Genomic DNA, 15,974 nt, shown 5'->3' with positions numbered 1-15,974 from the left:
GGCTTCTCTTGTTGCGGAGCACGGGCTCTAGGTGCGCAGGCTTCAGTAGTTGTGGCTCGCAGGCTGTAGAGCGCAGGCTCAGTAGTTGTGGTGCGTGGGCTTAGTTGCTCTGCAGCATGTGGGATCTTCCCGGACCAGGGCTCGAACCCATGTCCCCTGCATTGGCAGGCGGATTCTTAACCACTGCGCCACCAGGGAAGCCCTGTTGAGGTTGTTTTTAAGTGTCAAACTTCATGTGTTCATATAAATTTTAATTTAATACCAAAGAGCCAAAAATTGAATTTTCCCTTATGTGTAAAACTTATATCCCATTCCAAAGAGTTTTCTCTGTGATCTTGCACAATCCAAGATGAGAATTGAAAGTAAAGTAGAGGCATAAAAAACAAGAAACAAAACAAAACAAAAACCTTTTGAGAACAGGAAAATAACAGATAAAAATTGGAGCTTTTTGTTCTGCTGTGTGTAATGTGACCCTTCTTTGTGATATCCAGCTTTTCAGTAGTTTATCCCTTAAAAAAAGCTACAGTAAGATAAATAAGGTCTGAGGATCTAATGTATTTAACATGGTGACTATAGTTGATAACACTGTATTATTGTATGATTGAAATTTGCTTAGAGAGTAGAACTTAAACATTCTTACATACACACAAAAAGGTAACCATGAAACAAGAAAGAATATACTGAAGTACTATCTTTAAAAAAACTTTCAGTAAACCTCTGCATTTTTATCCTCAAAATAAAAACACCCACTGTTTAAGATTATTATTATTATTTTTTTGGCTGCACCACGTGGTATGTGGGATCTTAGTTCCCCGACCAGGGATCGAATCTGTGCCCCCTGCAATGGAAACATGGAGTCTTAACCACTGTACTGCCAGGGAAGTCCCAAAGATTATTTTTAACTCCATAAATGTTTCCTTTTTGTTGTTAAATGAGAATAGTGAGTTACAAAAATAGTATATTCATACAGCTGTTTCCTCTAATCAGAAAAAAACAGTTTTCAAATGAAGCTTACAGAGTTGTAAAAGGAAGAATAAAATTCTCATGTTATACTTTTAAATGGAAAAAGCACAATATGTATAATTATGCATTCAATTTTTGGATTCAATTTTGCATTCAATTATGTTTCTTTTAGAACTTATTGGGTATATAATATTAAACCATAATATATTTTAACTGCTTACCTATTGGAGAATTTGTTCAGGTTTCAGTTTTTTTTAATTGTAAGCAATATTGCTATAAATATCTTTATATGTAAATCATTTTTCTATATGTAAGATTATTTTTTAGGCTAGGTTCTCAGAAGTGGAATTACTGGATTAAAAAATAGAGACCTTTCAGAGAATAAAAAGACAAGCCACAGACTGGGTGGAAGGCTTTGCAAAACATGTATCTGATAAAGGATTGTTATCCACTATATACAAAAAACTCTTAAAACTCAACAGTAAGAAAATGAACAACTCAGCTTTAAAAATGGGCAAAAGATCTGAAACAGACACTTCACCAAGAAGATACGTAAATGGCAATAAGCACACAAAAAGATGCAAAACATCATATGTCATTAGAGAATTACAAATTAAAACCATAGTGAGATACCACTACATACCTATTAGAATGGCAGAAATCCAAAATATTGACAATACCAAATGCTGGTGAGGATGTGGAGGAACAGGAACTCCTATTCATTGCTGGGTTGGGAATGCAAAACGATACAGCCACTTTGGAAGACAGTTTGGCAGTTTCTTATAGAAATAAATACACTGTAACCATATAATCCAGCAATCATGCTCCTTGGTATTTACCCAAATGAATTGAAAACTTATATCCACAAAAAACACACAAAAAACCTGCACAGAAATGTTTATGGCAGTTTTATTCATATTTGCTGAAACTTGGATGCAACCAAGATGTCTTTCAGTTGGTGAATGGGTGAAAAAACTTTGGTACGTTGATACAATGGAATTTTTAAAAAATGTTTTATTTATTTATTTTATTTTTATTTTTGGCTGCGTTGGGTCTTCGTTGCTGTGCGCAGGCTTTCTTTAGTTCCAGCGAGTGGGGGCTACTCTTCGTTGTGGTGCACGGACTTCTCAGTGTGGTGGCTTCTCTTGTTGCGGAGCATGGGCTATAGGGCACACGGGCTTCAGTAGTTGTGGCACACGGGCTCAGTAGTTGTGGCTCACGGGCTGTAGAGTACAGGCTCAGTAGTTGTGGCACACAGGCTTGGTTGCTCCACGGCACGTGGGATCTTCCTGGACCAGGGCTCGAACCTGTGTCCCCTGCATTGGCAGGCAGAATCTTAACCACTGCGCCCACCACCAGGGAAATCCTACAATGGAATATTATTCAGTGCTAAAAAGAAATGATCTATCAAGCTATGAAAAGATATGGCAGGACCTTAAATGCATGTTTCTAAATGAAAGAAGCCATTGTGAAAAGGCTATATACTGTATGGTTCCAGCTGTATGACATTCTGGAAAAGGCAGCACTATGGAGACAGTAAGAAGATCAGTGGATGCTGAGGCTGGGAGATGATGGTGGGAGGGATAGAGGGATGAATAGGTGGAGTACAGGGAATTTTTAGTGCAGTAAAACTACCCTGTGTGATACTGTAGTGGTGTATATACGTCATTATACATTTGTCAAGACCCCCAAAATGTACAACACAAAGAGAGAACCCAAATGTAAATTATGGACTTTAGTTAATGTATCAGGGACTTACTTCCCTGGTGGCACAGTGGTTAAGAATCTGCCTGCCAATGCAGGGGACACGGGTTCAAGCCCTGGTCCCAGAAGATCCCACATGGCACAGATCAACTAAGCCCGTGTGCCACAACTACTGAGCCCATGTGCCTAGAACCTGTGCTCCGCGACAAGAGAAGGCACTGCAGTGAAAAGCCCGCGTGCAGCAACTAAGAGTCAAAGCAGCCAAATATAAATTACTTAATTTAAAAAAAATAATGTATCAACATTGACTCCTCAATTGCAACAAATGTGCCACACTATTGCAAGATGTTCATAATAGGGGAAACTGTGGGTAGGGAAAAGGAGGGATATATGAGAACTCAGTATTTTCTGAGGTATAAAAATAACGATCAGGGTCTATTTTAACAGCCTGCTATAATCCTACATGATGAGAATTTGTATTCATATATTATCTTTGAAACACAACATTAAAAAAAATAATTTAGGCAATGCAATAAAACTTACCTTTTAAAAATTCAAATAATACAAAAGAATACAAATAAAAATTTTTGTTGCCTTTCTGTCCCATCATACTTTCTTTGTTAAACTGAACACAATTTAGTGCACATCCTTACAGATCTTTATGCATGTACACTCATATATATATTTATATGTTTAGGAGGATGTTTGTGTGTGTACAAATGGGATCCTACTATATATTTTGTTTTGCAACTTTTTTTTTTGGCCATGCTGCACAGTTTGCAGGATCTCAGTTCCCCGACCAGGGATTGAACCTGGGCCACAGCAGTGAAAGCCTGGAATCCTAACCACTAGGTCACCAGGGAACTCCCTGCAACTTGATTTTAACTTAATATATCATGGAGATAATTCTGTGTTGATATATATAATAACTCTTGCCTTATTTAATTGCTGCATGTATTCCTTTGTGGGAATATGTCATCAAATATTTAACCCATCACCCTTTTCTAGATAATTACACTGTTTCCAGCTTTCACTGATCAACAAATAATGGAACATACACATATACCTTTGTTTTAATATAAACCAGTGTATATATTAAAGAATGCTTGAGACTAGATTCTTAGAGGTAGATTTTCTGGATTGAAGGGTACATGCATTTAAAATTTTCATAGATTTTGCCAAATGTTTTTCCTGAATTGCTGTGTCAATTTACAGTCCCATTAAAAGGATATGAGGGGCTTCCCTGGTGGCGCAGTGGTTAAGAATCCACCTGCCAATGCAGGGGACATGGGTTCGAGCCCTGGTCTGGGAAGATCCCACATGCTGCGGAGCAACCAAGCCCACGCACCACAACTACTGAGCCTGCACTCTAGAGCTCGCTTGCCACAACTGCTGAAGCCCGCGCGCCTAGAGCCTGTGCTCCACAACAAGAGAAGCCACTGCAATGAGAAGCCCGTGCACTGCAACGAAGAGTAGCCCCCACTCGCCACAACCAGAGGGAGCCTGCGCACAGCAACAAAGACCCAACACAGCCAAAAATAAAAATAAAAAAAGGATATGAGAATGTTCTTTATCTACATCCCCAAAGTTTATTTAGTCAGTCTTTTTACTTTTTGCCAATCCGTTAGTCAAATAATCTCATTTTAATTTGCATTTCTATTACTAGTATTAACATCTTTTCATTTTTTAATTGTATGTTTAATTTCTTCTGTGTATTGCCTGTTTTTATCCTTAATTTTTCTTTTGCCTTTTTCTTACTGTTATATACGTTACAAATATTTTCTCTTACTATGCTTGTCTTTAATAATTTTTAAAGTCAGATTTTTTTGAGATATAATTTATATACAATAAAATCTACCCTTGTAAGTGTAGTTCCATGAGTTTTCACAGACATACAGTTCAGTAACCACCACAATAATCAATATATAAAACATATCATTCCCAGAAGTTCTCCCGTTTGCAGGCAGTCCTCTTGCCCACTTACCCCAGCTCCTGGCAGTCACTGATCAGTTTTCTGTCCCTATAGTTTTGGCTTTTCCAAATGTCATATAAGTGAAATCTATATATAGTAAGTAGTGTTTCCTATCTGGTTATATTCACTTAGCATAGTGCCTTTGAGATCCTCTCATGTCTCAGCAGTTTGTTCCTTTTTATTGCTGAGTAGTATGCCGTTGTATGGATATGCCACAATATATTACCTGTTCATCAGTTGATGAATATTTGTCTTGTTTCCAGCTTTTAAATAAAGCTGTTACAAACATTCAAGTACATGTCTTTGTGTGGGCATTTGTTTTAATTTTTCTTGGGTAACCTCAGGGTGATATTGCTGGATTATAAATTAAGTGTATTTTTTGACTGTATAAAATCTATTTTCTGTCTTTTAAACTTGATATATGCTATCATTTGCCTTACTGACATTTTAATTTATATGTTGTCAAATTTGCCAGATTTTTTTTTTTAATGCTTCTGGATTTTGTGCCTTGCTTCCATGGCATTCCCTATACTAAGGTTATGCTTTTACTTTCATTTGAAACAACTACATTTTTAGTAATCATGGATGAGTCTAGCATTCTTCAGTATATAAAATTGATTTGTATATTCTGATTTCTTTTGTTACTATTGTTCTAGTGATAATGTTTGTACTAATAATTTTTATAATGCCTTTAGTTCCTTTTTACTCCCTTATGTAACTTTTTATTATCTAGTCTGTCAGTTTTAATGCTATCTTTGACTCCCTCCTATTACCTATTTAATAGTTGATAATCTTATGTTGCCTTCTCTTTCCCTTCTCCCACTTTTTAGTTGTAGTCTTTCTGATTGTGAGATCATATAATGTTTACATTCTTCTATCCATGTATCTTTCAACACCCTTGATTTGTTCTTAGCGCTACAATTAAATACATAAAATGTTCGCCATCTGTCCTTTTTCTGAAGTTCCCCAGTCACTGCTTGGTCAGCTGAAGTGCATCCTCTAGGGGTCAGTAAACTACAGTTTGTGGGTCAAATCTGGCTCACCATCTGTTTTTGTATTGCCTGCAAGCTAAGCTTGGTTTTTATTCTTTTCTTCTTTTTTTTTTTTCTTTTGGCTGTACCGCAAGGCATGCGGAATCTTAGTTCCCCAACCAGGTATCAAACCTGTGCCCCCTGAAGTGGAAGCGCAGAGTCTTAACCTCTGGACCTCCAGGGAAGTCCCTTAGCTTGGTTTTTATATTTTCAGATGGTTGGGAAAAAAGATGAGAAGAATAATATTTCATGATAAATGAAAATTATATGAAATTAAAATTTCAGTGCCTATAAATAAAGTCTCATTGGAATGTGGCTATGCTGGTTCATTTATTTATTGTCTGTGGCTGATGCTTCACTGCCAGAGCAGAATAGAGTAATTCAACAGAGATTCCATGGCCTGCAGAGACTAAAATATTTACTGTCTGTTCCTTTACACAGGAAGTTTGCTGATCACTGCTCAGGTAGATTCCTCAGGAAGGTCGCATGTATACTGTGTTTCTTAAGTTCTGACATGTTCAAAATTATATTATAGCTCGGCTGTAGACAGTATTCTTGGTTTGCAGTTTCTTTCCTTGAAAATGCTGCTCTGCTGTTGTCTTGCTTTATGTGTTGTTATTGAGAAGTCTGATGCCAGTCTAATTTTCTTGTGATTATGTTATTTCATCTTTTTGCCTAGGGCCTCAGGACTTTTATCTTTAAAATCCAGTAGTTTTAGGAGGGTATACTTTGGAGTTGATCATACTGAGTGAGTTTTCTCTTAGTCACTTTTGGCCGTTTGATTGTGTAGATTCAGGTCTTTTATTTCCAGGAAGTTTTCTTAGATTACAGTTTTAAATATTACCTCTGTTCCATTGTTTTGATTTTTCTTTGGTGATTCCAGTTATACTCATCTGCCTCTATTAGGCCTATCTTCTATTTCAACCACTTTTTCTCTGACCCTGTATTTCTTTACTTCATCTTATTTTCATTCTCTTGTTTTCCTGCTTTGTTTCAATGCTATTTATTAACTTTTCATTTGAGTCTATCATCTTGTAATTTAAAAAAATTCATTTCTGATATGATATCGTTTTCTTCCTGGTTTTTACCCTTAGTTCACTCGAGTCTCATTTTATTTATTCCTATTTCTTTGTCCGTTTCTGTTCTTAGTTCTTATATTTATGATTAAAGGTGTTTAGTCTGATTAAGGGTTTTTAATGCTTGTTTGAGGCTGTGTAATTCAGTTTGGAGCATTGTATAGTTTTCTCCAGCTTCATAATTGGGTTTTGGCTCTTATTTGCATTTTTTGGCTTTTTTTTTTGCAATAGTTTTGTGTGGATATGGTGTACTTCTTTCTGTTCTTTTTCATTTCATGGATAGGTTTACAAGTGCTCTCTTCTGTCAGTTCTACCCTCTTCTCTGTTTTTGTTTTTTTTTTTTGCGGTACGCGAGCCTCTCACTGTTGTGCTCTCTCCCGTTGCGGAGCACAGGCTCCGGACGCGCAGGCTCAGCGGCCATGGCTCACGGGCCCAGCAGCTCCGTGGCATGTGGGATCTTCCCAGACCGGGGCATGAACCTGTGTCCCCTGCATCGGCAGGCGGACTCTCAACCACTGCGCCACCAGGGAAGCCCCTAACTTATTTTATAGATGATATTGGTGATGGTGGTGAGGTGAGGGGAGGGTTTGGCATGTCTTGTTTCTCTCTTGTTTCATAGGATCCTTAAATTTTCTTTCTTATTTACTTCTTTCATTTACTGCCCCATCTATAATGGGTTACCACCTTTTTTAATGTATTTGATTTTCCTCCAAAAGTAATGCTTTTCTGAGGTGGCCACTTCTGGTCCTGTTTACTTTCAGTCTCTTTCCCTGTGAACCACCAAGTCCTAACCTGTGTTCAGTATTTGTCCCTTGGCATTGGGCTTTCTCTTCTGGAGTGTGATTTTGTTTGTGCTTGATCTAAGTCGTTTGTACCCCTCTGTTCTCTTTCATGGGGTCACTTAAGCTTCCCTCTCGTATTGTCTGTAACCACAGGCTTGAAGTGATAGGCAACAGGAACTCTGATAAAGCAAGTCATTTGAAGGTTGTGGTATTTATTTTTTGTCTCCTAGTAATCTTGCAGACATGAGTCATGTGTGGCTTTATTTGTTCTCCTTGTTAATTGTATGCTTTGGAGGGGGGAGATTTGGGGAAGATTCAAATTCAGGTCATTGTCATCCTTCTCTATCTAAATTAGGATATTTTAGATAATTTTTTTTTTTTTTACAGGAACCCTCACAGGGACAATGTTGTGAATAAGTTTTAGTTGCTGTGGAACATCAGTATAGATGAAAATACTTTATACATGTCTTAAGTACTTACACAAGTATCATTATAATGATTTTTAAGAAGTTTGTTTAATCATAAAATCTACTGAAGCATTCTGGGTGAAGTATAGATTATTTTTTGCACACGTCACAACCTGTTCTCCATTAGTACAAAGTTTAAAAACTATTATTTAAAAACTTTGAATATGTTTCAAAAATATCAATTTTGAAGGTTCAGTTTTGTTGTGATTAAGGATTTTTTTTGGTTAACTAATCAAAATATTTTTTGATATATATCTATAACATTAAAGGCAATTAAGGTTGAAATAGAGGGAAACATTTATTATTTGAGTCATCTTTATCATTCTTCTTTGCTTTGTGATATGTTTTGAAATTAAGACATACTCATTTTTCATTTATCAGATGCATACTTCTACTGGAGGAGGATTTTGTGACTGTGGAGACACAGAAGCATGGAAAACTGGCCCTTTTTGTATAAGTCATGAACCTGGAAGAGCAGGTACCACAAAAGAGGTAAGAATATTGCTATTTTTTTAATTGCTAACTATTTTAAGGTTGATGAAATTAAATAGACATAAATGTTATGTGTATGGGTTAAGCCGAATTCCATTGATAATCCTGATTTTTATGTTCTAATATTTAAATGTAAGGAGTTTTATTTGACTCTAGAGAATTTAAGTGTTTGATAATTATATTCCATATTTCTCTAAAGAAGGAATGAATTTACAATGAAAAGATGAACTTAGAATACTTTTTTGTTAAGCAATTTGATGAGTAAACAATATATTAACCTAAAAGAGCAAATGGAAGTAGTTATTAATAGATAGGAGAATATAATGAATTAGAAAACAGTAGAATTGACACATAAATCCATAATTGCTTTTCTTAAAGAAAAAAACGTCAGCAAACTGATTGTCCACTATACGTCCTAATCAAGAAAAAAAACTGCGAGCAAGCCCAGATGTAGACCGTTAAAAAGGAATGGGAAAATAACCATAGAACTACAGATACAGAAGGATTGTAAAAGGCTCCTTATATGACTCTGAACAAATACATTTGAAAATAGATTCTTCTTTTATCAGACAGTATTAAGTGCCATAATTTATTCAAAAACATAGAAAACTTGAATAGGCAGTAACCATTGAAGAAATTTAGAAAATTGTCACATGAAAGTACTTCCTAAAAAATGCCATGCTCTAATAGTTTTACAGAGGAATCCTTTTCAAAACTTAAGGAATAAATAGTTTTTGTACTCTTTAAACTGTTCCTGATAACTATAGCATTGAATACCCTTAGGGTATATATTTTGATCTCTTAAGTACCATTTCCCACTAAAAGAAATCAGGGCTTTTTGTAAAACTGCCTGATTCCACATGTGTGTTAGGGAATAGATAAGGTAGGCTTGTGAGGATGGGTTTGTGTCAAAACCTAAAACCCAGTTTGAAAAGGCTCCCACTGACCTGAGTTGGACAATTGGGGCATCAGAAAAACAATAATAAATAACCACTATGATTGATTGAATCATACTTAATATATAAAAATCCATGAGTTTCTAATAATGAAACTTACATAAGAACTAAATAGAATAAAACTTGTTTGTTGCCATGCAGTGGTTATTGTATCATTTCCTTACTCTAAAAACTGGTAATTGAAGGGAATGGACTAAACGTTTATTCTACCTTTACAACAGGAATTGTATTTCATTGTAAGCAAGTATCTCCAGTTCATGAGGTAAAGCTCTTCTTTCTACAGGAATGCTAGCTAATAGAGAAGGAATAATAGAATTAGAAAAATCAACATTTTGCAAACCCTAAGGAAATATTTGATTTAGACAAAGATCATTAATGGATGCTAAAACCCTTAAAACTTGAATTGATGAGGAACAATATGGGCATGGTTCTGAATTACCATCTCATAGATTACTTGCTAGTCATAAGGGAAAAAACAAAACTGTACAGTGAGGCGGGCAGGGGAGGGCATCATACTGTTGTCACCTGAAACCAGTCATCAGTATTAGCATCATCATGAATATTGGGTTGATATGGCATAATGAGCCTCCTCGTATGATGTAAAATACAGTACATAGTTTAACATCTGAAAATCAGTTAATGTAATACTATATAAATAGAATAAAAAACAAAGCCACATGATCATTTCTGTAGATGCAGCAAAAGCTTTTGACTAAATCCAACACACTTTCATGATAAGAAGACTTAAACTTATAGGGACTTCCCTGGTGGCACAGTGGTTAAGAATCGCCTGCCAGTGCAGGGGACACGGGTTGGAGCCCTGGTCTGGGAAGAGCCCACCTGCTGTGGAGCAGCTAAGCCTGTGTGCCACAACTACCGAGCCTGCGCTCTAGAGCCCGCGAGCCACAACTACTGAGCCCACGTACCATAACTACTGAAGCCTGCATGCCTAGAGCCCGTGCTCTACAACAAGAGAAGCCATCGCAATGAGAAGCCCGCGTACCGCAACAAAGAGTAGCCCCCGCTTGCCTCAACTAGAGAAAGCCCGCACACAGCAACAAAGACCCAACGCAGCCAAAAATAAATGAATAAATAAATAAATAAATTTTAAAAAAGATGTAAACTTATAATAGAAGAGAACTTCCTTAACCTGATAGAGGGCATTTATGAAAAACTCACAACTATAATTATATTGTATACTTTCCCCCTAAGATCAGGAATAAGGCAGATTCTGCTTTTGCCACAGAGCATATCCATTCAATATTGTAGTGGAGGTTCTAGCTGGGGCAGTTAGGCAAGACAAAGAAATAAAAAGCACCCAGATTGGAAAGGAAGAAGTAAAACTAGCTCTGTTTGCAGATGACATGATTTTGTATATAGAAAATCCTAAGGAATCCACTAAAACATTATTAGAACTAATAAATTCAGCACAGTTGCAGGATATGAGATAATTATACAAAATTACTTGTGTCTATGCATTAGTAATGAACAATACAAAAATGAAATTAAGAAAAAAGAAGTACAAAATTTATTTAATTTGAGAAGATATATGCACCCTTAATGTTCATTGCAGCATTATTTACAATAGCCAAGATATGGAATCAACCTGAGTGCCCATCAATAGCTGAATGGATAAAGAAGATGTGGTGTGTCTGTGTAAATATACACACATACACAAAATGGAATATTACTCAGCCATAAAAAATGAAATATTGCCATTTGAGACAAAATGGATAGACCTAGAGGGTGTTATGCTAAGTGAAATAAATCAGACAAAGACAAATACTGTATGATTTCACTTATATGTGGAATCTAAAGAACAAAACAAATGAACAAACATAACAAAACAGAAACAGAGTGACAGATACAGAGAACAAGTGTTTGCCAGAGGGGATGGAGTTAGGGGGAGGAAAAAAATAGGTGAGGGAGGTTAAGAGGTACAAACTTTCCGTTACAAAATAGGTTATGGGTATGAAGTGTACAGTGTGGGGAGTATAGTCAGTAATTATATAGTATCTTTGTATGGTGATAGATGGTGACTAGACTTACAGTGACCATTTTGAAATGGTGACCATTTATTATCAAATATATATCAGATCACTATGTTGTATACCAGGAACTAACATAGTATTATAGGTCAACTATACTTCAAAAACAAACAAATAAATTCATAGAAAAAGAGATCAGATTTGTGGTATCAGAGGCAGGTGGTGGGAGGAGGGGGAATTGGATGAAGGTGGTCAAAAAAGTATAAACTTCTAAGATAAATAAGTACTGGGGTATAATGTACACCATGATTAAAATAATTAACACTGCTGTGTGTTATATGTGAAAGTTGTTAAGAGAGTAAACTCTGAGTTCCCACCACAAGGAAAAAATATTTTTTCTTTTATTTTGTATCTATATGACTTGATGGATGTTGACTAAACTTATTGTGGTAATCATTTCATGATGTATTTAAGTCATATCATTATCCTGTACACCTTCAACTTATACAGTGCTATGTCAATTATATCTCAAAACTGGAAGAAAAAATATAAAAAGAAATAGATTCTAATGTTGTTTATGTAAAACAATAAATTCAAATGGACTCTTCTGATTGAATTTGGATAAATTTTAATTAAAGAGGAACATTTTGGGACTGAGGCTTTGTCCAGTTATAAAGATTTGCACAGAAATCATGTAACAAATAATTGGGCATGGCATAAACTGTCTTGTTTTAACAAGACAATTTTTGGCAAACCTAAATATTTTCACAAGAATATATTTTTTTACTTGCATTAAAACATTTTTAGTATTTACTTTGTACTTATGGTCATTGACAGACTTTTGTTGAATATCCACTCCTTCAACATGTACAGTTTCTAAGGACAGTGTTGCATTTTTCTAATTGTTTCTTAGTGTCCCAGATTTAGGGAAGCAGATTTACAAAGATTTTACTTAAGTGCTGTTGTGTCACAGTTCTGGATTTAGTGCAGGCATATTTAGATGTGATCAGATCTTAACTTGTGCTAACATTTGCATGTCTTGATACTTCAAATCAACTCAGTTATATATAAAAGTAACAGGAAGAAAAATAAATTGGGACCCGGGGCTTACCTCAGAATTTATCTGACCTAAGGAAGAGAAAAGTAGTCATTTTAAAGTGTTCATTGCATCCTTTTGTATCTAGGGGATGAGCATGCAGGGGCTGAAAGCTTCGTTGCCTGGAAAGAATTTAGCAGTAGTAGATCTTTTATGTATTTAGAGACATCTGTGTGTATTTCTCTGGAAGCCTATGGGAGATTTTTTGTTTGTTTGTTTGTTTTTATGGAGGCTTTGTTACGTAGCACGATTAGTTAAATCATTGGCCATTGGCAATTGATTCAACCTCTAGCCCCTCTGGGGTTGGGGATGGGACTGAAAGTTGCAGCCTTCTAATCACAAGGTTGGGTCTCCAGGCAACCAGCCCGCATCCTTAGGTGCTTTCTAAAATTCACCTCATAAACATAACAAAAGACAGCCCCCACTTCTTCACTTGGGAAATTCCTAGGGTTTTAGGAGCTCTGTGCCAGAAACTGGGATGAAGATATTTCTTATTATAGATCACAGTATTAAAGGCCATGCTCCCCAAATTCAGCTACACATTCAGTACAGTTCCCCAGCTGGAAATTTTTTTTAGGTAATTGACAAGATGGCTCTAAAATTCATATGAAATTGTAAGGGACCCACAATAGCCAAAACAACCCTGGAAAAGAAGAACAAAGTTGGAGGACTCACACATCCCTCTTTTAAAACTTAATACAAAGCAACAGTAATCAAGACAGTGTGGTACTGGCATAATGATAAAAATATAGATTAACAGAATAGATTTGAAATCCCAGAAATAAACCCACATGTCTGTGGTCAGCCATTTTTCAACAAGAGTACCAAGACCATTCACTAGGGTAAGAATAATCTTTTTACCAAATAGGACTGGGACAACTGGATATCCACATGCAAAAGAATGAATCTGGACCCCTAACTCACACCAACCACAAAAATTAACTCAGAATGGATCAAAGACCTAAAAATAAGAGCAAAAACAATAAAACTCTTACAAGAAAACATAGGGATAAATCTTTATTACCTTGGATTTGGCAATAGATTCATAGATGTAACACCAAAAGCATTAGTAATAAAAGAAAAAAAACCTTAAATTGAACTTCATCAAAATTAAACACTATTGGGCTTCCCTGGTGGTGCAGTGGTTGAGAGTCCGCCTGCCGATGCAGGGGACACGGGTTCGTGCCCCGGTCCGGGAAGATCCCACATGCCGTGGAGCGGCTGGGCCCGTGAGCCATGGCCACCGAGCCTGCGCGTCTGGAGCCTGTGCTCCGCAACAGGAGAGGCCACAACAGTGAGAGGCCCGTGTACCGCAAAAAAAAAAAAAAAAAAAAAATTAAACACTTTTATGTTCCAAAGGACACTACCAAGAAAGTGAGAAGATAGTACACAGAATGAGAGAGAGAGATTTGCAAGTCATATTATCCGGTAAAAGGAACTGGTATGTTGAACTTACAAAGAACTCTTAAAACTTAAAAATAAAAAGACAACCCAGTTTTTTTTTTCTTTTTTTTTAGTGGTGGCATTTTATTATTTTATTTTATTTCATTTCATTTCACTGTGTGACTTGCAGGATCTTAGTTCCCCAAGCAGGGGTTGAACCTGTGCCCTCTACAGTTAAAGCGCGGAGTCCTAACCACTGGACAGCCGGGGAATTCTTCACATCCCAGTTTTTAAAATGGGCAAAGGATCTGAATATGAATTTTTTCAGAGAATATACAAAATAACCAATAAGCACATGAAAAGATGCTCAACATCATAAGTCATTAGAGAAATGCAAACCAAAACCATAATGAAATACTTCTTAATACCCGCTAATGGCTATAATCAAGAAGCAGGTAATAACAAGTGTTATTCGAACCCTCAGACACTGCTGGTGGAAATGTAAAATGGTGCACCCACTTTGGAAAGAGGCAGTTCTTCAACCTGTGAAATGTAGAGTTACTACATGCCCCAGCAATTGTACTCCTAGACAGACTCAAAATAATTGAAAACAGGTGTTCAAATAATTATTTATACATGAAAGTTCATAGCATTATTCATAATAGTGTTATTATTATAATAAAACAGTGTTATACAAAAATAGAATAGTATTATTATTCTTAATAAAAATCAGAAACAATCCAAATGTTCATCAGCTGATAAATGGATAAGCAAATGTGGTTAGGTTATATCCATTACAGTGGAATATTATTTGGTTATAAAGGGGAATAAAGTGCTGAAACATACTTCAATTTAGAGGAACTCTCTGAAAACATTATGCTAAGTGAAAGAAGCCAGTTACAAAAGACCACATATTACATGATTTCAGTTATATGAAATGTCCAGAATAGAACATCCGTAGGGACAAAAACTAGATTAGTGATTTTTTAGGTCTATGAGGATGGAGACCTTGTGGGTGTGATCATTAAAGGTTTTTTGTATTTTTTTTTTTTTTTTTTGCAGTATGCGGGCCTCTCACTGTTGTGGTCTCTCCCGTTGCGGAGCACAGGCTCCGGACGCGCCGGCTCAGCGGCCATGGCTCACGGGCCCAGCTGCTCTGCGGCATGTGGGATCTTCCCAGACCGAGGCACGAACCCGTGTCCCCTGCACTGGCAGGCGGACTCTCAACCACTGCGCCACCAGGGAAGCCCTTGTATGTTTTTTTGAGTTGATGAAAATGTTCTAAAACTGACTGTGGTAATAGCTGCACATAAAAACCATTGAATAGTATATTTTTAGTGAATTATATGGTATGTGAATTTATCTCAAGCTGCTAAGAAATTGAAGTACATAGTCTTACTAATGACATATTCTTGCTAAAAATGTTTTACCTGAACTTAATAAAGCCTTGAGATCTAACTTCTAGTTTATAGGAAATACAGGGGAGAGATGAACAAGATAAAGAATACCGCAAGGAAGATAAATATAATATATAGGACATTTCAAGATAAATCTAGAATGTAGGACTTTTTATAGGAAAAATTGGCCTGACCTCAGTCATGAAGAACAAAAGTCAAGGGGTGGGCATGAGAGATTCATTTAGATGTAAATGACTTGAGGCATAACCAAATGTGATAGACATTTGGGGAATAATTAGGAAACTTGAATATGGTCAAGATATCAGATAATATTTAAAAGTTATTGTTAATGTTATTAGATTATAATAAGGATATTAAGATTATATAAGGAAATGTCCATGTTAAATACATATTAAAGGGCTTCCCTGGTGGCGCAGTGGTTGAGAGTCCGCCTGCCGATGCAGGGGACACGGGTTTGTGCCCCGGTCCAGGAAGATCCCACATGCCGCGGAGCGGCTGGGCCCGTGAGCCATGGCCGCTGAGCCTGCACGTCCGGAGCCTGTGCTCCGCAACATGAGAGGCCACAACAGTGAGAGGCCCGCGTACCACAAAAAATCAATCAATCAATCAATAAATATTGAAGTAGTTAGGAGTAAAATATCATGAT

General features: G+C 36.6%; 1 protein-coding gene across 4 annotated transcripts in view; it reads left to right on the top strand.

The window, feature by feature from the left end:
• Positions 1 to 15,974, top strand: part of UBR1 (ubiquitin protein ligase E3 component n-recognin 1) — a 167,712-nt gene that overhangs the window by 45,209 nt on the left and 106,529 nt on the right. For all 4 annotated transcript variants that reach the window (XM_067744775.1, XM_067744786.1, XM_067744769.1 and 1 more), the window contains one exon: positions 8,377 to 8,487. In XM_067744775.1, the coding sequence (XP_067600876.1) occupies positions 8,377 to 8,487 (111 nt within the window). The remainder of the gene's footprint in view (positions 1 to 8,376; positions 8,488 to 15,974) is intronic.

This window comes from Pseudorca crassidens, chromosome 1, assembly GCF_039906515.1.
Source record: "Pseudorca crassidens isolate mPseCra1 chromosome 1, mPseCra1.hap1, whole genome shotgun sequence".
Taxonomy (NCBI): Eukaryota; Metazoa; Chordata; class Mammalia; order Artiodactyla; family Delphinidae; genus Pseudorca; species Pseudorca crassidens.
Note: the sequence above shows the minus strand (reverse complement) of the source record. Positions and strands in the feature narration are given on the sequence as shown.